At 37.1% G+C, this 23,038-nt stretch overlaps 2 protein-coding genes across 3 annotated transcripts in view; one reads left to right on the top strand and one right to left on the bottom strand.

Moving 5' to 3' along the window:
* LOC129724507 (uncharacterized) overlaps nucleotides 1–23,038 on the top strand; it is a 589,670-nt gene that overhangs the window by 292,335 nt on the left and 274,297 nt on the right. The window lies entirely within an intron of this gene.
* Nucleotides 3,305–22,434, bottom strand: LOC129724509 (uncharacterized oxidoreductase YoxD-like). Of its 2 annotated transcripts, none has more exons than XM_055679465.1 (6): nucleotides 21,811–22,434; nucleotides 21,049–21,225; nucleotides 4,007–4,079; nucleotides 3,755–3,938; nucleotides 3,563–3,688; nucleotides 3,305–3,498 (listed from the first exon to the last, which is right to left on the bottom strand). In XM_055679465.1, exons 1-6 carry the CDS (start codon nucleotides 22,201–22,203, stop codon nucleotides 3,423–3,425), a joined length of 1,029 nt encoding a protein of 342 aa, XP_055535440.1. In that variant the 5' UTR covers nucleotides 22,204–22,434; the 3' UTR covers nucleotides 3,305–3,422. The 2 variants fall into 2 exon arrangements, with proteins under 2 accessions (XP_055535440.1, XP_055535439.1); XM_055679464.1 differs by lacking the exons at nucleotides 3,305–3,498; nucleotides 3,563–3,688; nucleotides 3,755–3,938 and adding exons at nucleotides 4,419–4,544; nucleotides 4,615–4,798; nucleotides 4,866–4,938 and having other exon boundaries at nucleotides 4,050–4,355.

Here is a 23,038-nt window from a genome sequence, read left to right as displayed (position 1 = left end):
CTTTTAGTGAACTAATTTGTGGATCTGTTGCGTTGTAGCCTTGCTGTAGTAGTTTGTCCCAAGTGTTGTAGTACGTTCGGTGTCCGCTGATTCTTGTTTTAAGCATGTTTGTTGTCATTCCGACGTAGCAGGCGTCGCAGTTTTTGCATGGTATCTTGTATATGACGTTGTTTTGGTGCTCCTGGGAGACGGGGTCTTTAACTATTGTGAGTAATTGGCCAACTGTTTTTATGTTGCAGTGTGCTAGTCGTATGTTTTTGTATTCGTTTTTCAGATGTTTGTCGATTCGGTTCGACAGGTATGGAATGTATGGTATTGAACGGTAAGTATATTTCAGGTTTTCATCGGATGATTCTTGTGGTGTGATAATGTTTTCTTGCCTGCGGTTTATGAGTTTGTTCCTGACCGATTTTGGGTAGTTGTTGAGACTCAATTGTTGATGGATGATACGGGCTTTGTCGGCGTCTTGTAAATGAGTGGATAATTTGTCGACTCGTCGAATGAAATTTTTGGCCATGTTTATTTTTTGATGGAGCGGGTGGAACGAGTTATAATCCAAGAACCTGCCACTGGCTATCGGTTTCATATACCATTCTGTTTGAATTTTTTGGTTTTCCTGTCTTATCAGTGTCATGTCTAGGAACGGTAGTCGTTTGTTGTTTTCCATTTCATATGTAAATTGAATATGTTCATAATAGCTGTTGAATGTTTCTAGGTAATCTAGGTTTATGTTTGTATTAACTTTGATCTTCTCCCATTGTGTTATTATGTTGTGTGTGACTAGGGCTTTAGGAATTGATGTGAACAGCGATATGACGTCTAGAGAAATTAGAATATAGTCTGGTGGCAGTGTAACTGAGCAGATAAAGTTGCAGAACGTGAACGAATCTTTTATGTTGTATGGACTATCAATTTGATTTTGTATGATTTTTCCGATGAATTTCGACAGGTTGTAGGCGGGAGCGGTTAAGAGAGATATATATTAAGAGAGAGAGAAAGAGAAAGGGAGAGAGAGAGATACTAAGAGAAAGAGAGAGATACTAAGAGAGAGAGAGAGAAAGAGAAAGGGAGAGGGAGTGAGAAAAAGAGAAAGAGAGATAGAGAGAGGGGGAGGGAGAGAGAGATTGAGAGAGATTGAGCGAAAAAGAGATTGAGAGAGAGAGAGATAGAGAGATAGAGAGAGAGAGGGAGAGAGGAGAGAGGGAGAGAGAGAGGAAGAGAGAGAGGGAGAGAGAGAGAGTTTCTCTAGATTCTCTATCATTTTCTGAGATACATTTTGATTATAACCCAGGATCATTCTATGGAACGCAGTGCTGGGCATTTTGAAGGATTTTACCATATAATCCACACGAGTAAATTGCGTCACATACCAATACCACAGAAAAACGGACGTGCCACTCGATGACGGTTCATTCGTCCAGAAAAATAACGAATATTTTAAAACTAAGTTTGGTATGTTTCAAAACTGCAATTACCTACAGAGCGATTTTCGACCGGAGGATCACAAACCATTTGTATGGTTAACAAAATAATGATAAATTGTGGTGAAAGAAAATAAAACAGAATATAAATATTAAATTTACCACCTGGGCGGTTTTAGCGATGCACTTTCTCCAAGACTTCCATCGCCACGGCTGATTGTATGAGTCGAATAAAAAAGTTAGTCAACATTGTGCTTTGAGAAAAGATCTGGCACCTCTGACATGTGAAACCTATTTGCCAAATCAATGGTTTTTTTATCGCCTAGTCTTCTTAGCGGTTAAGATGTTTTGTGATATTTTACACTGATTTTATATTTGTATTCAATGTTTTGGTAATTCATATTACGTACAGAATGCGACGTATTTGGTTTTAAAAGATGCTTTGCTGTCACCCGTTCATTATGGTTCCTTTTCTCGTTATTTTCCGGTAAATTCTCTAGACAATAAGTTTCTCCATATATTTTTTCACCATTTTAGCAACCATAGATTTCGAACACTTCGAGATTTTCGGTAATCCGCATAACGATTGCATTTCAGAGCACTATTTGTGCTGATCTATGCTTAAAAAATTTACTCTCATTTTGACATTTAACAGCTGGGTTGCCAAATACTTTTTATATATACTGAAATTGCTCACATACTTTTTTCCTTAAGCATTGAACTTTAACTATTTTAAAACAAGTGTTAGGCGAATATTTCTTAAACAGTTTGCAGCACTAGTATAAGTATCTTGTTTGATATCACAAGACCACAGGTTAGTCCATTTTGGCACGACTGGGAAAGTTTTTTCAATTGATAGCTAACGTCAAATCGTCAAAATGACATTTGGAACATATCCATTGTAGACCATTCATTGAGAATAAGAAAAGATGTTTTTCTTGATTGTCATATTTCTAAAAACTGTGAACTCTAACAGGTCACGGGTGATTTTCTAACCCCACTAAGCATCTCGAACTGAGCGATGAAACAAAATCGATTCGTTTTTTTTTCGTTTCATGAAGGAGCTAAATGAATGGTTAATCGGATTATTTGGCCAAATGAAGAATGTTTTTGCATCCCCCAGACAATCTGCACAACCTGTTAGACTAACAATATCGTTTTATTCTCTATTTTTACAGGTAAGCTCATAATGTACCAAGCGGAACGAAAATTGCTGACACGGGGTTGCAGAGATGCAGGCAATACGTTGTTACCTTGTTCGTCATCCACACATTGCACTAGATCAAATTTAGTGGTAATATTATTTCGGTTTTAAGTTTAAACGTGGGTATATACAGTCAAACCTGTTTTTGTGCGAGGGATAGGGACCGCACAAAATAAATCGCATAAAAAAATCTTCTGAAACTTCACGTGTAGCCACAAAATCATTTTTCCACAACATTATTGAAAAAAAAACTTTTTTTATGCGGTGGATAGAGACCGCATGAAAAAAAAAATCCCAACTAGAAATCTCGTCGGATGTGGACCTCTTTTATAAATCGCACAAAAAAAAATCGCACAAAAAAAGTCGCACAAAAAAAATCGCACAAGAACAGGTTTGACTGTAATCATATTTTGATGCACGTAAAAAGATAATCAAGCGTCAAATTGACGCATGACGTTTAAATAGTTGGAAAATTTAAGTTTTTTCATAAATTGTTGATTAATTGTTCATTACGGTGTTAACACATCGGTAAATAACGAGCACCAGCATTTAGGTTTTAATATTTCTTTATTGATTGAGAAAAAACTATAAGGGGAAAATTGGGCAATATTGCTAAAAGCGAAGAGTCAAATTGACGCAGACTATCTTTCCAAGGTTCAGACGAAAAACTAGTTAATTTATATCATTCCTTTATTAAAATAATTCTCTCACAAAAAATATTTAAATATCTTTCTATCGAATTTACACAATACTGCCACGAAACTGTTAATACTAATTCGAATTCGAATTGCCGCTTCTCAATCCATCATCCGTGGTAGTCTAGTCCGGAAAACGAGCGTTTGTCCCAGCTGCCTGACCTTATTCGGGACAAGCCTTTGAAGAGAAAAGTTATCAGATTAATTTCGAAATTTATTATTGACGTTGCTTCGTTTCTTACACGTAACCCTTCAGCAAAGCACCGGAAATCTTCGGCACAAACAGTTGCTCCTCATTGTGTGTAATAGCGTCCACAGTGGCGCAAGCCATCAAGTTTGGGGAGTAAATGGGCACTCTTCCTATGACACTAAAAACGAGATTCGCTAGATGTAATAAATACATTTTTTTTTCGAACCGACAGCTCTAAACTAACTTGATTCTAGCGAGTCCACTCATCAGATCCTTCCGGGTATTCATGAAGAACGGATAGACGGTCGTCATGTGAATCTGATCCTGGAGCCCCTCCAGGTGGATTTCGTCTTTGAATGATTCCATCAGACCGTGAACTCCGAACTTGGTAGCCACGTAGGAAACCATTCGGCCCAGCGGTAGGAAAGCTTTAGGATTGTTGAATTATTTAGCGTTCTTATATTGGTAAAGTTGTATTTTACCGATCGATACTTACATGCTACGGACGCAATGGCAACAATGTGTCCCCGGCGACGCTCAATCATGCCTTCCCCGAACGCTCTGATCGTCTGCAAGGATTGGAAAATTTCGATTATACCTTTAAGCATTTAATCGCGTTGATTTCACACTGACAAACACACCAATGGATGGATTGTCAACAATAAATTGAAAAATTAAAATCGATTTATTTGCAGTGAAAAAACGTTCTATTTAAGGTACAATATAGGTGGATTTCTTTATGTCTCTTCTCTCGGGTTCCCTATTTTATTTAGCTCATCAATCTAGGAATTTCCTTTTTCAACATAATCTTGCGGGCTAATCTTCTGATTTCGCATGGAATGTGTCTGCAATGAAATGTGTTTAGGGATTAATCACTGGTTGAATTGAGTGTCGGGCGTAGAACTCACTCGAATCGAATCAACAGTGGAGCGAGGTACTTTGGTAGGAAAACATGTTGCTGATTACGCAGCATTGCTGCGACGGTGGCACGAGCCATCATTTTGGCCGACAAAATGGGCACCCTTCCGAGAATGCTAAAAAGAAGCAGGTAGTAAACATATTATGTGTGTGCTTTACCGTTCAGTTGTCGATCAAAAAACTTACTCCATTTTATGTAGTGCGTCGATCAAATCGCGGCGGGTGTTCATGAAGGGCGGATAGGCAGTCGTAGTGAACACCTGATCCTGCAGCCCATCGAAGTACAGCTCATCGTTGAAGGCTTCCATCATTCCCCGGACGGCGTATTTGGAGGCCACGTAACTGCAGACCCGTCCAATCGGCAGGAAAGCTAAAATGCGAGCGTTGATTAATTTGTGCTCTACTCAGAAGTTACCGGGGCGGTTTGTTTGTCTTACAAGTCATCGATGCTATCGCCACAATGTGACCTTTCCGCCGGGCGGCCATCCCTTCGACGAACGCTCGAATTGTCTGGAAAATGGAAACACGAAAACCGTTTTATGGCCGGGTGGCATTATTCAGAGGGATGACGCACTTTTGCTGGCTTTCGGTTGGCTTTAAAGTTGCTAAGATTTGTCAGAAAACAGTTTATTGCGGTGAAACAGAACGGTGTTCGGTCGGTACGGTATTGGTCCGATTATAAATCACTTGTAACGTAACATATTAACAATTAATAAATTGTGGGTTGCTAATCGGTAGTTGTACCAATGCTTGATAATACTGGAACAAGTGCGCAGAACGAGTTGGTTTATAAAATGTGAGGTATAGAATACATAAGCAAAATCGTCTCATATTGTAAGCTTTTTGGGGTTCCAAATCCCCTAGAGACGAAAGACAAAAGAGCTTCTGATAAGAGCTAAGAATAAATAATAGGTAGTTATATTATATGTACAATACAGGTAATGTTGTGAAATACGATATTATTGGCAATACAATTTATCATTTTGATATTGTAGATCATGGTTTCGCAGCAGTGGGAATAAGATAATTGCTCAAGATAGGACCAACGTTAATTCATCGGCAATAAAATTGGCAGCTAAGCAATTTGATCACCAAATTGATCTAAAATAGCACAAGGATTGAACATAACTCGTGTCCCAAATGATTTCGAACAAAGAAACGTAATAGTCATCAGATTAACACTAAACCATTTTATTCGTTGAACTGCAATAGCTGCAATTGAAAACTCGAAGTAAACGAAATAGTTTTCCTACCCCGAACGAGACCGGCTTGCAGTTAACCTACTTCACTGAAACATAAAAAATATGGCCTCTATTAATTCATTTAGAAGTAGTAACATCATACTTACATGATTGATTGGGCTGTTTTTTGTCCATCCATCACCGGCGGTGATGGTCCACTTCACTTCGACTGGATAAATTAGCTAATATATGCACTCTCATTTAACATTCCATTTGGCACAACTGAGTTACTTTTAATCAATAAGTTAAAATCTACTAAGTTATTGCCCACTAAATCTACAAAGTTATTGCTTTGCAATAGTGAGAAAAAATCTATAAAAAAATAATCCATTCACTTTAGGAAAAGTTGTGCTACGCACAACGTTCGAAGTTAAGTAATAAAAAAAAATATGTTGAAATAGATTTTCTGATTAGGTTCGCATTTGCACGTTCTTGTTGTGCAGTGGCAATCCATCGCTAGAAACTGTGGAATGCAATTGTTGTACGCCCGCGGAAATCAAACTGATGAATCAATCATTGATTGTAAAGGTCATGTTTTTTCCAACGGACTGTGCGAAAGTTTTCGCCTCTAACACACAGGTCTGCGTTTATTTTTTTTCGAAAATTCGAAAATATGTAGTGTGTGGTGTATTGATTAGTACGCAACACCCACTTCACCTCAATCGTACAAACTTCCGTCAACACAACATAAACATTAAGCTTCAAAACATTGGCACCTTTAAAAATAAACTAGTCAACCAGTTCGCCAAGCTAATGATCATCAGCAGAACAAAACAGACCCCAATTTTTTGGCCGTGGACTGTTTTTGACGAAAATACTCGAGCTGTTGCTGCAATGATGTCACCTTTGAAAAGTTGAGTACAACCGTTTTTTTAAAAGAAAAGTTTAATTTGGGAATTTGTTCAATTTCATGCGGTCTTGACCGGGTGCTAGCCGTAAACCATAACATGTAGTTTTGGTCATAATAACAGCCGCGGCATTTGTGCTAAGCGATTAATCGCTTCCGCTTGTTGAATAAAAAAAAAAATGTACGAAAGCAAATTTGTTGCCTCGGCAATTGCAGGGCGTTAGTCTGATGCTTATGCAAATGGCTTTGGAATCTGGCGGGACACTGAATGACCAGTGAGGTGCATTTTGTTTGATTTCTCTATATCCCTTGACACTAGATCGGTTTGTGTTTTCTTCCTTCTCGATGATTCATATTTCTATCTTAATCTTTTGATACATTAAACTAATTTTAAGGATGAGAAAACTAACACAATCCTGCTTTAACGATATTTGTATGACATGTTCCTTTATTGAAATTTTGACAACTGACAAGTAGGGGCCATGTTATTTGGTCCCCGGGCCCTCACAAGCTTTAATCCGGCCCTGGCGGTCGGTCAAACTTAAAGGTCAAGCTCAAGCTCATCAATGTATTAATCTGTAGGTAAAGTGGGTACCCTAACTCGTGGTATAATAATTGGCGTAATTTTTCAATATTAAAGTAATGGTGCAGACAGCCGGAACGTTGTACTCTCAGCTAAATAACACTTTAACCCGAAAACCGCAGTTGAAACGGCGATGGCATCCATTAAATACGTTACTATTTCATCCGATCAATATCTCGGAAGATTTTTTTGTTGGTTTTTCCAACATTTTTCTGATTTCTAAACGAATTCCATGTGACGTCACACAATTTTAAATTTCCCACTCGCTTCCCTCCTACGTTACGTATTGTCAAAATTATCTTAATTTAATCTTTTCTCTCTCTATAGCACTGTACGAAAGCCCCCGTCAACGCTTAAAGTCATTTTCAATTGACAATCGTTAAGCGTCGCTTTCGAATGTAAGTCCTTTTCGAGTGTTTCAGTTATCAAAATCAATACAAGAGCATACGAACAGTTTTAATATGACTCACAGTGTGTTTGACAATGGAACAAATGTTCCATGTCATGATTACCTAAAGACTGTCTGTTCATAATGACTATATCAGGCTCTGGTTGTGAGATGCAGGAAGTCGAAAAGCCCTCCTGGGGTCGACAAATAAACCACAGTCTTTCTGAAGACGGTGCTGTGGTTTAAATTTAGTGTTATATTTTTTCTCACAGAAAATTTTACTTTCTCAGTAGGATACGCCAATTCTACAAGTTTCAGCTCCATTTGTTCCGATTAAACGCTGGTAAATAGTACTTACTAACTTCTTCTAAATATATGTGATAGTTGCCTTGAGAAGAGCCGAGCAAGGCAAACAACAACAACAGTTTAGTTAACGTATAAATGCGTAACGATCAGTGTGCGTACAGTTTTCGCACTGGTATAATACTATTCCGCATCGCAAGGTTATCGCCCCTTTTCAGATTATTTAATTCTATTAGTTTCGTGGCGTAAAGTAATGACATTTTATTTCTGGTTTGAAAAGAGCATACAAAAAATCACAGCATGCACAAGAATTTCACACATATTTTCATACGCTCAGTGATGATATTAAAACTTCGCGTATGATACCGCTATAGAATAGTGGTTTCAGATCACAGATCAAATTTGCGTCAACAATACGGTCACCTCAGATTTTTTTTCAAAGTTAGCATAATAAAGGCGTTACACTAGATAAACAGATCGGAAATTGGATTGAGATTGCTCCGAAAATGAGAGAAAATAAGCTTAATTTTCCTTTTATATATTGTACAAAAATGCGTGAACAGAATGATCAGATTTGCTCTTTTTTTCAATTTTTAATTATCGGTTCATAAATTTCAAATGAAAGTGACTCAAAATAAAACGGAAATCAATCAGCCTAGACATTAAAATTCGGTTTCTCGAATATCTAAAAATCAGATCTTTGTAGAAGACACTAAAAAGATGGACTGACTTATTACCACAAAATATTAAAAAAATCGTTTTTTGTGCATCCCTGGAACACATATAAGAAAACTAGCAGACGAAACCTTGAATGAATTACTATCATAATCACTCTGCGAAATTGATTGACACGTCTATCCCCTTTTTTAAATAAGGGGGGATGTTTTGTGATGAATTAATTATTTACTAATATTTATTCAGAATTTTTATTGTGTGTTCTGCCACAAAGGTAACATATCAACACTATTACGTATATTTTAAGTTTTATTTCATCAAAAGATTGTAATTGCTTCCGCAGTTGAGTGAATATAATTGACGGAAAATTGTAAACCTACTTATCAAGAAAAAAAAAAGAATTTAAAAATAAACCTTAATCTAACCTTACACCTATCTTACTGACTATGAAGTGTGCTAATCGTTGTAATTGAGGACGATTTTCGTCGGGACTTATCGATAATTTGGTTTGACATATTCTCTAATGTTTCCACATTAGTAAGCCTGGATTCAGAACAAACTTCTGAAAATGATATTGAAGCGTCCTCGCTGGTTTAGCACGAATGAACTACTCATTCGTGCTAAACCAGCGAGGACGCTTCAATATCATTTTCAGAAGTTTGTTCTGAATCCATTGAAGCATCTTCTTTCTGGTTGTACAACAACTTGTCCAGATGGGGACTGCATATAACATTGCTGGTCTGAATATTTGTTTGTAAATTAACAGTTTATTCTTGAGACAAAGTCTAGAATTTCTGTTGATAAGAGGATACAAACATTTTATATATTTTCGGCACTTTGTTTGGATATTCTCAACGTCCTCCTTGAAGGTAAGATTTTTATCATAATTTAGCCCTAAATATTTAACTTGGGCAGACCAGTTTAGGATTGCACCGTTCATCTTAACAACATAATTATTGGTGGGTTTGAGAAAAAAATGGGGAAAAATAATTAATTGTGATGCATTAGGATAAATTTTATATTTCTGCAAATATGAAGAAAATATATCTAAACTTTTCTACAGCCTACTACATATGACACGAAGGCTTTTTCCTTTTACAGAAATGCTTGTATCGTCACAAACAGAGATTTCTCATATCCTGGTGGAAAATCAGGAGATCAGAAGTAAAAATATTATATAAGACTGTGCCCAAGATACTTCCTTGAGGTACATCAGCTCTAACAGGCAATCTATCAGATTTACTATTCAAATAGTTAACCTGAAGAGTGCGGTCTGTCAAGTAACTCTGTATCATTTTTGTGATGTGAAGAGGAAAACGGAAATTGGACATTTTAGCTATCAAACCCTTATGCCAAACACTGTCGAATGCTTTTTCTATGTCTAGAAGAGCAGCTCCAGTGGAATGACCTTTAGATTTATTAGTACGAATCATATTACTTACTCTAAGTAACTGATGCGTAGTCGAATGCCCATGACGAAATCCAAACTGCTCATTTGCAAAAACTAAATTTTCCTTGATATTTGTCATGATTCTATTGAGAATCACTCTTTCAAAAAGTTTGCTTATAGAAGAGAGTAAACTAATTGGAAGATATTTATTTATTTATTTTCAGGTTTTAAAATTGCAGTGACTTTGGCATTTTTCCATTTTGAGGGAAAATATGCTAACTCAAAGCATCTGTTAAAAATTCTCACCAAGAAATTTAAAAAGCTTTCGGGAAGTCTTTTGAGGAGGATATAAAAAATACCATCATCTCCTAGTGCTTTCATATTTTCAAAGTTCTTGATAATAGCTCGTTTTTCATTTTAGTTTGTTTCCAGTACCTCTTCAGGAAGAAATTCTTGAGTGGTGATCTGATCATACTTTTGTAATACTTCATTTTCAATAGGACTCATTACGTTCAAATTGAAATTATGAACACTCTCGCACTGCTGAGCAAGTTTTTGAGCTTTTTGTTCATTCGTAAGAAATATTTGGTTACTTTTTGCCTTTCTCCTAGAATGGTAAAGCCAAAAGGCCGAATGGCATATATCACTCGACTCGGTTCGACGAGCTTAGCATTTTCTGTATGTGTGTGTGTATGTGCAGATTTTTATTCTCACTCACTTTTCTCAGAGATGGTTGCACCGATTTTCATTGAATTAATTAAACTGAAAGGTCAAGTTGTCCCATAAGACCCTATCAAATTTCATTATAATCGGATTTTTAGTTTAGAGGTTATGTATCAAAATGTAAAAATCACAAAGCTTCATTATCTAAGAAACTACTCAACCGATTTTAACAAAATTGGTTTTAAATGAACGGGCTACCTTAAAAACCTCTTACTTTTGGATTTTATGAAGATTGAACATGTTGTTCAAAAGCTATGGAAAGAAACGTGTTCTGGAGACTGTTTAATCTCACTAATGTTTCTCAGAGATGGCTGGACCGATTTTCATAAAATCAGTGTCAAATGGAAGGTCTAGTCGCCCCATAAAACTGTTATGTTTAAAAGTGTGAAATATTACGAAGAATACTCAAACTCACTCACTTTTCTTAGAGATGGCTGACCCGATTTTCACAAAATAGGTGTCAAATGAACCCAACGCAAACGGGGAACATTTTATTACTTTAGGGCAATTTTTTGTTACTTATTGTGTCTTCTGACTGCGCATTATACACAAATAGTAATAACCGAAAAGTAACAAAAATTATGACGGGCACACGCTTGTATGTGTTTCTGCAGGAGAACATACAGCCAAGCACCGCAATGCATGTGTTAGCAAGACTTCACTCGCTGCATTTGTATTGATGCAACGATCAGATTCATTTTTGCCCCCTTCATCCACACATAATGAGAATCTCACCCGTCAACCTCAAATGTCTAATTAGAAACACTTTCGTTTCGTTCCCCAGTGTTACCATGAAATGAAAATATTTTATACTGTCTGAACAGAGTTGCCGAAGTTGCGAATATTGTTCTGGATGGGCACGAGTTTTGTATTTTCAAACAGGTGCAAATGAGTTTCCATGAACCAATGAGTATGTGTTTTGGATAGCTTGCAAGAAATCGAATGTTTTTGTTTTTCTCTAACGCAGTTTACAGATCGTGATGTCATTTAAAGACGCATTTCAAGTCTTTGAAATCATCAACGTTTGCACACTCTATGACGGGGAAAATGCTGCTTGGCAGCTCTAGTCATATTCTTCCTCTACTCCGTATGCATACAACGAGCGAACTAATACACGCTCACCGGATGAATTGGAGATTGAAGAAACTTGTAACATGTGCAACATATCCGACGGTGTGTGATTTTTTTTTACTTGAGATGGAAAGGGAGCAGTTTTTGACAGAAAAAAATCTTGCATGTGGTTGAACGACCATTATTAGATGGTCGTACTCCCGTAACACGTGCTAAATATATGACAGTATGTGTTGTTACTTGACTGGGGAAGAATTTTATTGCCTTTTAAGTAATAGGTTTGTTACCTAAAAGGCAATTTTGCGCTATAGCTTCTAAGGTAATAAGGAAAATTTACTTTACGAACTAATTTCATTTTTGTCATATGACTTACATTTTAAGTTTTGCGTGATCCTATTGAATTTAATTGTTATCGGATAGTAACTTCGTCTGTATTGTATCAAAATGTGAAATTGGTATCAAATTAACGGGCTAGTTAAGGGTTAACTAAAGAATTATATAATGATTAGTAGTTCCAAAGTTGTGAAAAGAAACATGTGCTGATGACTTTTCAAATTCATCCGTTTTCCAAAAGATGGCTGAACTAATTTCAACAAACTCAGTGTCAAATGCACGGTTCGGTTGCCATTTCAATTAATTATAATCGGAGTTTTATTTCAAAAGTTATGTATTGAATACTGAAAACTACGAAAGGCTATTAACTCAAAGATTACACGATTGAGACAGGCAACATTTTGTCAATTTGTAAATAGCCAGAACTTCAAGAAAAATAAATCAATTTTGATAGGAAATTTGACGAGACCAACGGACACCGGGAATAATCCGGATTTTAGGAGTGTGTGTCAAAATGTGGAACTTTTTCTGACCTCTTGTTTCTTTCAGGTTTATATGCTTCCAATAAACTATAATTCATTCCGAGTTTATTGGTACCCAAAGGTAGAAAATCTGTCGGAGAACGATCGAGATATGAACAAATTAAAGGGAAATATCTACCAAAAAAATTTTTTTTGGTCACTCATCCTAAAACTGTCCTAGAATCAAAATCTACATCGCTCAAGTACTGAACTTAATTAAAAATTCGTTTAAATCAATTTTCTACCGAACAACTTTTGTGCTCCGAAATCACATTTTGGCGATGCTCGTTTTTCTTTTTTTTTCGAGGCTTTGTAAACTAACAGAAGTTACCTATGGTCGTTATAGTGATTAAAATTTGAAGTATAAAGGTCGCTGCATCAAGTTTCGTCCGTTATAGCGTCTCTACAGAACGTGTTTACTCACAATTTCCCTTTGTTTAGTCGATCAGTCATTCTTGTTGTGTACGTTCTTTGTTTGTGTTTTTCTATATGTTTTAATTGTGAGTGATATTCAAAAGTGCTTAAATGTGAGTGACAAGTTTGAGTTTTGCGTGAGATCGGACGCCAACCGCGTCAAAGTCGCTTAGCATCGCATGTCTGATATCGTGAAAGAGGGTAGGCGCAGCCTTACATCAGATAAAAAAAGGAAGAAGAGGAAAATAAAGCCCAGGAAGGACAACTTTACGGTGCAGGGATAGCTGACTGGAGGTAAAAAAAATATTAGGGGCTTTATTATTGCGATTGTTGAGATTTATAACAATTTGAAACTTTAAACGCGTTTTTCTCAAAACCATGTTTTCAAAATCGGCGAGCAGTAGAACTGAAAAAGATTATATCCGATTTACTTGAAGTTTTAATTATAGCTACTTCATTAGATTATCTAGTGAAGTACACACGATTTTAGCGATTGATTAACAACAACTAAAGTTATGAACAATCAAAGTCGATTTTTTTTGTAGAAACAAAACTTTTCTTTCAACCGTTGCCATTTTGCGAAGAAAAATTCTAAAAATATAATCATGTGTACTTCACTAGCGACACTTATGTAGATAATGAAAAAAAAATTTGTATTGGTTATAGGTGGAGTTGGGCACAACTTCTACTGCTCGCCGCGGAACAACTTTTTAAAAAAGTAGTTCACGGCAATCGCTGCACAGCCGCCATTTTGGAACAAGATTAGCAATAAAAATATTTTTTACATTCTGCAAGAGTTGCTCAATCCAATGATATATTATTTATATACCTTACATCTCAAATGTCCTTTGAAAAAATCATAAAGAAGCCTTGTATTTTTTAGCATTTGGCAGACATTGCTGCTCAAGTATGGGTGTTGTTTTTGGCAGTTTTTTTCTCTTAGTGCGTTCCATTTTCCTTGGGCACCCTAGCAAAACTCAATGAAACTTCGTGGATGTGCAGGCCTTAGTAAACGTAGCAACTTCGCAAACGTTTTTTTTTGAAATTTATCTGGACTAACATTTGAAAAGGTTTGAAGTACTTAAACCTCTTTCTTATAAATCAACATATCTAAATAATGTCGAAAAATAAAGAATGATTGTCAATGGATAACTTCTAGAAAACTTTTAAAATATTATTTATTTAAAATAACAAAAAGTTTTTTAAAAAATATCGGTCATTTGAGATTTTTTCAAAAAGAAAGTTTTAAGATAGACATTTTAGTTGCCTTAAACTCTTCAGAACGAACCACCGTGCAAACTCTTAAAGAAAAAAAGTTTTTCTAACAAAAGTCTTTTCGTGTACTATGTACACAACAGCAAAAAACATGCAAAAAACATACTTGATTAATTAATATCTCGATGGTTTTTCGACCGATTTTCAACCTTTGGGTACCAATGAACTCGAAACCATATAAATCTAAAAGAAATAAGACGTCAAAAAGAGTTATAAGCGTTGCAAGAAACCACATTTCGACACACACACTCCTAAAATCCGGAATATTTCCGGTGTCCGTTGGTCCCGTGAAATTCCTTAGTAATTTTTGGAAACTAGAATAGTTTTACAGTAAAATGAAACTGGTTTCATCAAATTTGATTCGTTTTTCGTGAAGTCCTGACTATTTCAAAATTGACGAAATTTTGCCTGTCTCATTTTGTTTTGTTTACCCCCTGTAACTACGGACTGTCTCGCAAACGTGCAAATAACAAATTTAATAACAATTTGATACGCCGTTCAAAAGTTATGGAAAGAAACGAAATTGATTGATCAAAATATATTGTACTATTTGAACGTTCCCGGTATTGCTCGTGTTTACAAATCAAATTTCACATTTATACTTCAATCATTACTTCAGATACAACATCAATATACCTTTATTGGATTGAATTTGGGTAATGAAACTGGAAGCTACTATCCAAAAATTTAAAATGGCATCAGGAGTTGATTTTTGGCCTCTGGGTATCATACTATTCCACAAATTCTCATATTGAATGATATTTGGTCTGTTTAGGCTGTTGTTCATCAGGGAAAATTTTGCTACTACAAAATGTTTAATCTAAAATGATATATAATCCGACCTATATATGAGTACAGTGACGTTTCGATTATACCAGGAACAAAAAAACAATTCCGTCTAAGTAGTTATGCTTTCGGCTACCAGAAATTCGTTATTTAGAGTGAAAATTAATTCCTGCAGTAACTATTAAGGTGTATTTTTTTCTATTAATTGAAGTTTTCATGCAAATCGTTTCAAACAAATAATAAGTTCGATAGTGAAAGGCTGGGTCCCACCGCTAGGTGGATTGATTTTGTTTTTTTTTTCAAAGAGCTTGAAGAAACTTGCAGGAGTGAAATAGCTTTTGAACAGAGAATTTCAACAGATCGATGTAATATATAATTAATACGCCTGAAATAGCTTATGGATCTAAAGAATCTCTCTATCTGTGACAAATGCTCAGTTTGCTAAGCCAAATACGTGTGCAAAGTTTCATTCAAAACAAAAATGATCGATTAAATTTTTGTGTATTTCCAGTTCATTTAAGATGATTTTACTCTTATTGAAAAAATAACCTAAATTAATCCACCTAGCGGTCAGACCCAGCCTTTCTCATTCAAACTTTTATTTGTTTAAATAGATTTACATGAACGCTTCAATCCAATAAATGTATATTCACTCTTTAGGTTCTAAAATATTGATGTTGTAATCTATACATATAAATATGCAGTCCGGTCTGTCTGTCTGCCTGATCCATATAAGCTCGAAAACTACCGAACCGATCGACATGAAAATTTGTATGTAGGGGTTTTTGGTGCCGATAAAGGTTCCTATGATAGTTTGAGACCCCTCCCTTTTCTGGAAGAAAGGGGTCCCACACAAATGAAACATGAATTTCTGCACAACTCAAGAACAAACCAAGCAAATGAAACCGAATTTGGCATGTGGATGTTTTAAGGGGTAACAAAAATGTCCATAATAGTTGGATGCCCTCTCTTTTCTGGAAGGGAGGGGTTTCATACAAATGAAACACAAATTCCTGCACAATCGAGAATTAACCTAGTAAATGGAACCACATTTGGCATGTGAATGTTTTTAGGGGTAACAAATATGTCCATAATGGTTCGACATCCCTCCCTCTTCTGGAAGGGAGGGGTTCCATACAAATGAAACACAAATTTCTGCACATCTCGAGAGCTAACCAACTAAATGGAACCATATTTGGCAGGTGAATGTTTTTAGCGGTAACAAATTCGTTCCATAATCGACCTCAGGCAACATTTTGGATTGTAAGATGGTAACTTCTGGTTTCTGGAAAACAGCCAAAAATGGCCGATTTACACCCAATATAAAATAATATTATCCGGATCTAGATTGATACACAGGAGCTGAAATCGATCGAAATTGTCTTCAAATGCCATTATGAAATCCGAAATGGCGACTTCCGGTTTCGGAAAAACAGCGGCAACTGACCAAATACCGCCCAATATGGGTATTTCCGGAACCGTAATGATGCACTGGAGCCACAAATCGACTTCAGACAAGATTTTGAATTGTAAGTTGGCAGCTTCCGGTGTCTGGCAAGCAGCCGGAAATGACCAAATACCATTCAATATGAATGTTTTCGGAACCAAAATTACGCCCAGATGACATAAATTTATTTCACAGGCAAAAACGACGACTGTCGGTTTCTGAAAAACAGCACAAAGTGACCAAACACCATTCAATATGAGTATCTCCGGAACCAGGATGTCGCAAGAAGCTTAAAATTGACCTCAGACACCATTATGAATTGTAGGATAGCAACTTCTTGTTTCTGAAAAACAGCCAAAAATGGCCGATTTCCGTCTAACATGAAAATCTCCGGATCTAGAATGATACACAGCAGCTGAAATTGACCACATAGCCCAATATGGGTGTTTCTTCAACCAGAATGACGCTCAGGGGTCAGAAATTGTCCCAAATGCCATTTTAAAATCCAAGATGGCGACTACCGGATTGTGAAAAACAGCCTAAAATAAACTAATACTATCCAATATGAGTATCTCTGGAACCAGAATGATGCAAGGAGCTGATAATTGACTTCAGACACCATTTTGAATTGCTAAATGGCAACTTCTAGGAAACAGTCGCAAATGACCGAATAATACTCAATATGGATATTTCCGTTATCGAGATGATGCATAGAAACCAAACATTGACCCTGGACACCATTTTGAATTTAAAGACGACCACTTTTAGTTTCTGGAAAACCAAAATAACTAAATACCTCCCAATATGAGTATTTCCGGTGTTAGATTGATGCCTGCAAATCTGCTGAAAATGACCGAATACCACCCAATATGAATACAGTCAGGTTTTTTTTACGCGGTTTTTTTATACGCGTTTTTTTTATATGCGGTTTTTTTACGAGGTTTTTTAAGGCGGATTTTTGAATAAACGCGGTTTTTTTTACGCGATACCGCGCTAATTCAAAAAAAAATTTCACAAATTTCCGAATTAACGTGGGTTTGGAACCAGAAACGCTTAAGTGTTTATTTAAAAGACTTGGTCCAAAAAATACTCCCCGCCCACCGAAAGATCCGGAATGACCGTCAAAGAGGACAATTAAATACTGTATTAAATACTGGTTCCAGAGTGTCTCGGGTTTTTTTCTAAAGCCCTTCTTTCTGGACTACTTTACGCGGATTTTTTAAAAAACGTGTTTTTTACGAGGATTTTTTAATTAACGCGTTTTTTTTACGCGGATTTTTGAATTAGCGCGGTTTTTTTACGGTGATTTTCGAATTAACGCCGTTTTTTTTTACAAGGTACGTATCCCCCGCGCAAAAACAAACCTGACTGTATATTCAGAATTAAGGCGATGTACAGAAGCCAGAAGTCGAGGATGTTGTCATTTCGATAAAACCAATCATTTTGAACGATTTGTTATTCAACTTTAATTATATCCTATGGCCGATTCGTCGTGCATTTGCAGATTTTAAACACATCGCAAGGAATCAATGAATTTGGAAATTCCAAATTGTACGATACCACATTTAAATTATGTTGAGACCACATATATCGATCAAAGCAGGTGAAGCCTTTAGTCTTTGAATTTCTTTTCTTTCCATAACTTTTGAGCCACATATCAAATTGTTATGAAGTTTGTTATTTGTAAGTTTGAGAGGTGACTCGTTCGTACGGCACTAGTTATTTTCAAATAAGTCATGTAATCTTTGAGATAATAGACTTTCGTTGTTTGATGTTTGTTGTTGTTTGATTGACAATTTAATACATAACGGTTGCTTAAGTTCGATTATAATCAAATAAAATGGGAACCTATAGGGCAGCCAAATTTTAAAACCACATGTTCAATCATAATTCATCAGTTAACGCTTAACTAGTCCGCTCATCTGATAATAATATTGATCAAATCGGTTGTGTAGTTTCTGAGATAATGAAGTTTCGTAGTTTTCACAAGTCGGTACATTACAGACGAAGTTAAAGTTCGATTACAGAAAAATTCAATAGGGTGTTATAAGGAAGCTAGACTTAATAATTGACACTAATTTTGTGGAAATCGGATCAGCCATCTTTGAGAAAAGTGAGGGAGTCCAAGTAGTCTTCGGAATATGTTCCTTTTTATAGCTGGATTTCACATTTTCAAACATAACAGGCAAAGTAATAGTCCGATTGCAAAAAAAATCAATTGGGTCTTATGGGGCAACTGGACCTTCCATTTGACACTGATTTTATGAAAATCGGTTCAGCCATCCCTGAGAAACATGAGTGAGATTAAACAGTCTTCAAAACACGTTTCTTCTAATAACTTTTGAACCACTTGTTTAATCTTCATAAAATTCAAAAGTTAAGGATTTTTCAGGTAGCCCGTTCATTTGAAACCAATCTTGTTGAAATCGGTATTGTAGTTTTTGAGATAATGATGCTTCATGATTTTTACATTTTGATACATAACCTCTAAACTAATAATCCGATCACAATAAAATTTATTAGGATATTATGGGGCAACTAGACCTTTCATTTGCAATTAATTTCATGAAAATCGGTCCACCCATCTCTGAGAAAAGTGAGTGAGAATGAAAATCTGCAAATACACACACACACATACACACACACATACAGGAAATGCTCAGTTCGTCGAGCTGAGTCGAGTGATATATGCCATTCGGGCCTTTGGAGCACTTTTATACTTTCGGTTTTGCAAGTGATTGCTATACCCTTCTAGGTAGGGATACCATCCGTCCTGACCAAGCAGGACCTGTCCTGATTTTGAGACCCGTTTGAAGCGTCCTGATTTATTTTTCATATTTTAGCATTTGTCCTGATTTTTCAGAATGATGCCGGATGTTCAGAAATGTTGAAGACTGTTAAGTACTTTTACTTTGACTCCGGAACGAAACGGACTCATTTCGAACGATTTTTTCTTTCTTTGGTTGAATTTTGACGAGAGAAATAGCCTAGTCGTTACAACCCTCAACTATCTGACTTTTGGGTCCTAAAGCTATCCAGCTTTTTACGCACCATAATGGCGGTCGCTGTAATGCGTGTTCGTAATATGCGAACCTCTCTGCTTACGTAAGTTTTGGGATTTCTGAGGTATTGGCAACACAAATGTTGTCAGATTTATTTCTCTTTTGATAAAATACGAGAAGACTTAAAATTAACGTGAGCAGAGTTGTCAAAAGGGTGGATGATTAAATACGAACTTTGCATTTTATGGCGCGTTGAAACCTGGATACCAGTTTTTATATATTATTTGAAAAAACCGCGTTTTCTGAGCAAAACGTGATTTTTGAAAAATGTTAATCGTTTTACTTCGATTTTTAAATGAAGAATAAAAAACTGCTCGAAGTGTCTTAAATGACATTTCGCATACCTACGGTATATGGGAAAACTGTCATTTAAGGTATTTCGAGCAGTTTGTTATTCTTCATTTGAAAACCGAAGGACAACGATAAACATTTTTAAAAAATCACGTTTTGCTCCGAAAATTGCACTCTTTCAACTGATACAGAAAAAGTTGAAAACCGTGTAAAACTTTAGGACCTAATTTTAAACAGTTTACGTGCGCTGCATGTTTTAGGTATCTACTAACGCCTAATGAATCAAAGTTGCAAAACTGGATCGTCCGAGAAATACTTTAAATAAATAAATAAATGTTTTGGCGTATTTTGGAGTGCAAATCTCAAATTACGTGTTTTATTTATAGATACCTCGAAAAAGAAAACACCTAATATCAAACTTGTACCGGAAAAAGTTGTCCTGATTTTTAACCCTGATCAAATGGCAACCCTACTTCTAGGAGAAAGATTGTTTCAGATTGTTTAGATTGTTTACTTGCACTTTTTCGAACTCCGAAATAGAACTGAAACGAAGCACATTTAGAGTTCGCTTTTTTCTTTTTATTGTGATGTCGATAATTATTTTCAGCGTAGATGATATCTAGCAGGTCATTTACGACCCCTCACGGAAATTCACGTTTACAGTGGTTTGTAAACATAAATAATTTTATTATAACAAACACACATAGCAGGAATCAAAACTAATTCTATCACTCTATTGTCTATCACTCACAGTTTAACTAACGTAAATTATGGACAGTTTATCTGTGTATTAAAGTCATCAATTCTGACATATTTTATTTTGAAAAATATTGATTACTAGCACTTGCAAAACGAATTACTGCAATGGTCTCATATAGTTGAACGGTTCGAGAAAATTTGTCCTATGCGCTCGAATAGTTGAATCATTTTAGAAAAGTGCAAACGTTGGATTCGCGTTTACTTTTATCCAACGCTAAATTCATGTGGGATTATATGTAGCGTTTCAAACATACGCTGTGAGGTACGTTTCTTGTCACAGTGGCATAAATCACATGCTCGTGACATCAAGCTAATGTGCTATGTTTATAGGCGTCTTACACCATTGCAATATAATTATAACCAAGTTTTGCTCCTTTCACCGTTATTGGATACCACTGAAAGGAGGCTGTCACAGGTCCTCCTCTGATCAAATCACTTGAAGTATTATTGGACTCTGTCAACAAAGTCACCCACAACCAAAGCCCAGTTTACTGCATTGGAAATAACTTACCCAGAAGTGCGACAACAGATTAATCTCCATCACTTTCTTCAGATCCTCCGGTTTACCTTCGCGTACCGACATAAGCGGCAGAACGCCAGCATTGTTGACCAGGATGTCCACAGGTCCCAGGGTGCTCTCGATCTGGCGTTTCAATTCCAGCACCGAGTCGAAGTCGGAAACGTCAACCTGTGAGATAAGAAAACGGAGAGAAAACGTATCAATGAAAGTCCGCCGGGTGACGATATTCGATACCGAAGAAGCGAAAAATAAACCCCAGCCTCTAGAAGTCAGCTGCTCGGCAGTAACATTGCGCTGGGAATTATGTAAGCAGTACATTTCACTTGCACTTTGCAGTGCACTGCATGCCGTATCGCAGCGTTGCTTTGTATACGGTCGCATAGCTCCCATGGAGTTTTCTTCAGGCATAACATATTATAAGCGGCATGAGTTTATGAGTTGCCAAGCATATAACAGTGCATGTAGGCAGTTGTACCTACTTCTGGGGAACCGGCTAGATGTTGATGTAGTTTAATTTTTTTCAACAAAGTAAACCTCCCTGAAGAAGGAAACAGGCTACCGGTCGCACGTAACGCTGGAAAATGTGTTACTTAATGTGCATACATTTACTAGGCTGTTGCTCCCTCCGTGGTTAGAGGAAACTAACTGAGTGGAGTTGCGAAACAGGTTATACTTTCACATGTTGCACTCATTCAATGGACCTCAGCTACAATTTTCAGAATATTCTATTTGACAAAATTCCACTTCACTCACCCTATAGCATTGGGCTTGGACGCCCAATTTGCGTATATCCTCGGCTGTTTTTTCCCCGTTGGTCATATCCAGATCAGCAACCGCAACGTTGCAGCCCTTTTTGGCCAACTCCAAGCCAATCTCGCGGCCAAGTCCGTTCGCTCCGCCGGTAACGAGTGCCAGCTGGCCGGCGATTTTTTTCTCCTTCCGGGATACGAACAGCCGGAACACGTAACCCAACATGATGGGCGTCACCAGAACCAGGAACGTCAGACAGTCGACTATGCAGGAGAACACAAATTTCAACTGGTCCATTGTGCTGCTGTTGGTGCCTCCGTTGCGTAACCGTCGCAAGGAATCTCCACGCGGAGCAGCTTCGTACGCGGTGGTACCGATGTTGCTGATGTTATCCATCCTTTCGCGCTTTTTTTTCTTCTTTCAACCGATGCGAGGATATTCTCGAGATGCACAAAAAAACGAACTAAATGCACTGGCTAATTGATCACTGTGATACTCCACGCAGCAAAACCAAAGTATCGGAGGACCGACTAACGAAGCACGCAGTTTCTGGTCTACAGTCAGGTTGAGTCTGCGCTGGACTGAGTAGGAACCGGTTGGTTATGAGTTCTCTTTGCGGCGCTCTGTGACCATCAAACCCTTACTCTAGGAAAATCTGTATGTGTTTTTACCGTCACGAAGAACCTCCGTCATACGGGCTGCCGTATATGCACTAGCAACACATAGGTAGCATTAGGTTACCGGGGGGGTATCAAGTGCACCGACGCCGTCGGTCGATTGGCATCGTGTGGGCGCCCGGTGTGCCGCGGTGGCAGAAATGATTTCTGCCAATGCGCAATTGCTATGTGCGGCGCCTGGGGTTTACTCAACGCCACTTGTACCGTTTAGCACCCAATGGGTATTATCGGATGCATGTTCATGTCAGTGTCGAAGGACTTTGTTTCGCATAAATTTGCTTCCGTCTGTATCTTCGATTGATACACCTGATTCGAACGGATTCCTCTCTGATGAAATCAGAGCCGAAATCCGTCAAGCGTGGAAGATGATTCATAACGGCTCTTGGAACATATTGAACAATTCCCGATCGACGAATGATAATGGTGAGTGTTAAATTTTATGACGGTTGCAAACACGCTGTTGTAGGTTGCGAGAAACATCGATTTGTTATCTGGAAGGAAAGGTTGCTCTACTGATGGTCTTGCAGCCCGGTGCTTTACGCTTCTTGAATTAC

Source organism: Wyeomyia smithii, chromosome 2 (assembly GCF_029784165.1).
Source record: "Wyeomyia smithii strain HCP4-BCI-WySm-NY-G18 chromosome 2, ASM2978416v1, whole genome shotgun sequence".
NCBI lineage: Eukaryota > Metazoa > Arthropoda > Insecta > Diptera > Culicidae > Wyeomyia > Wyeomyia smithii.
The sequence above is the reverse complement of the archived record's forward strand: the minus strand, read 5'-3'. Positions and strand labels throughout refer to the sequence as shown.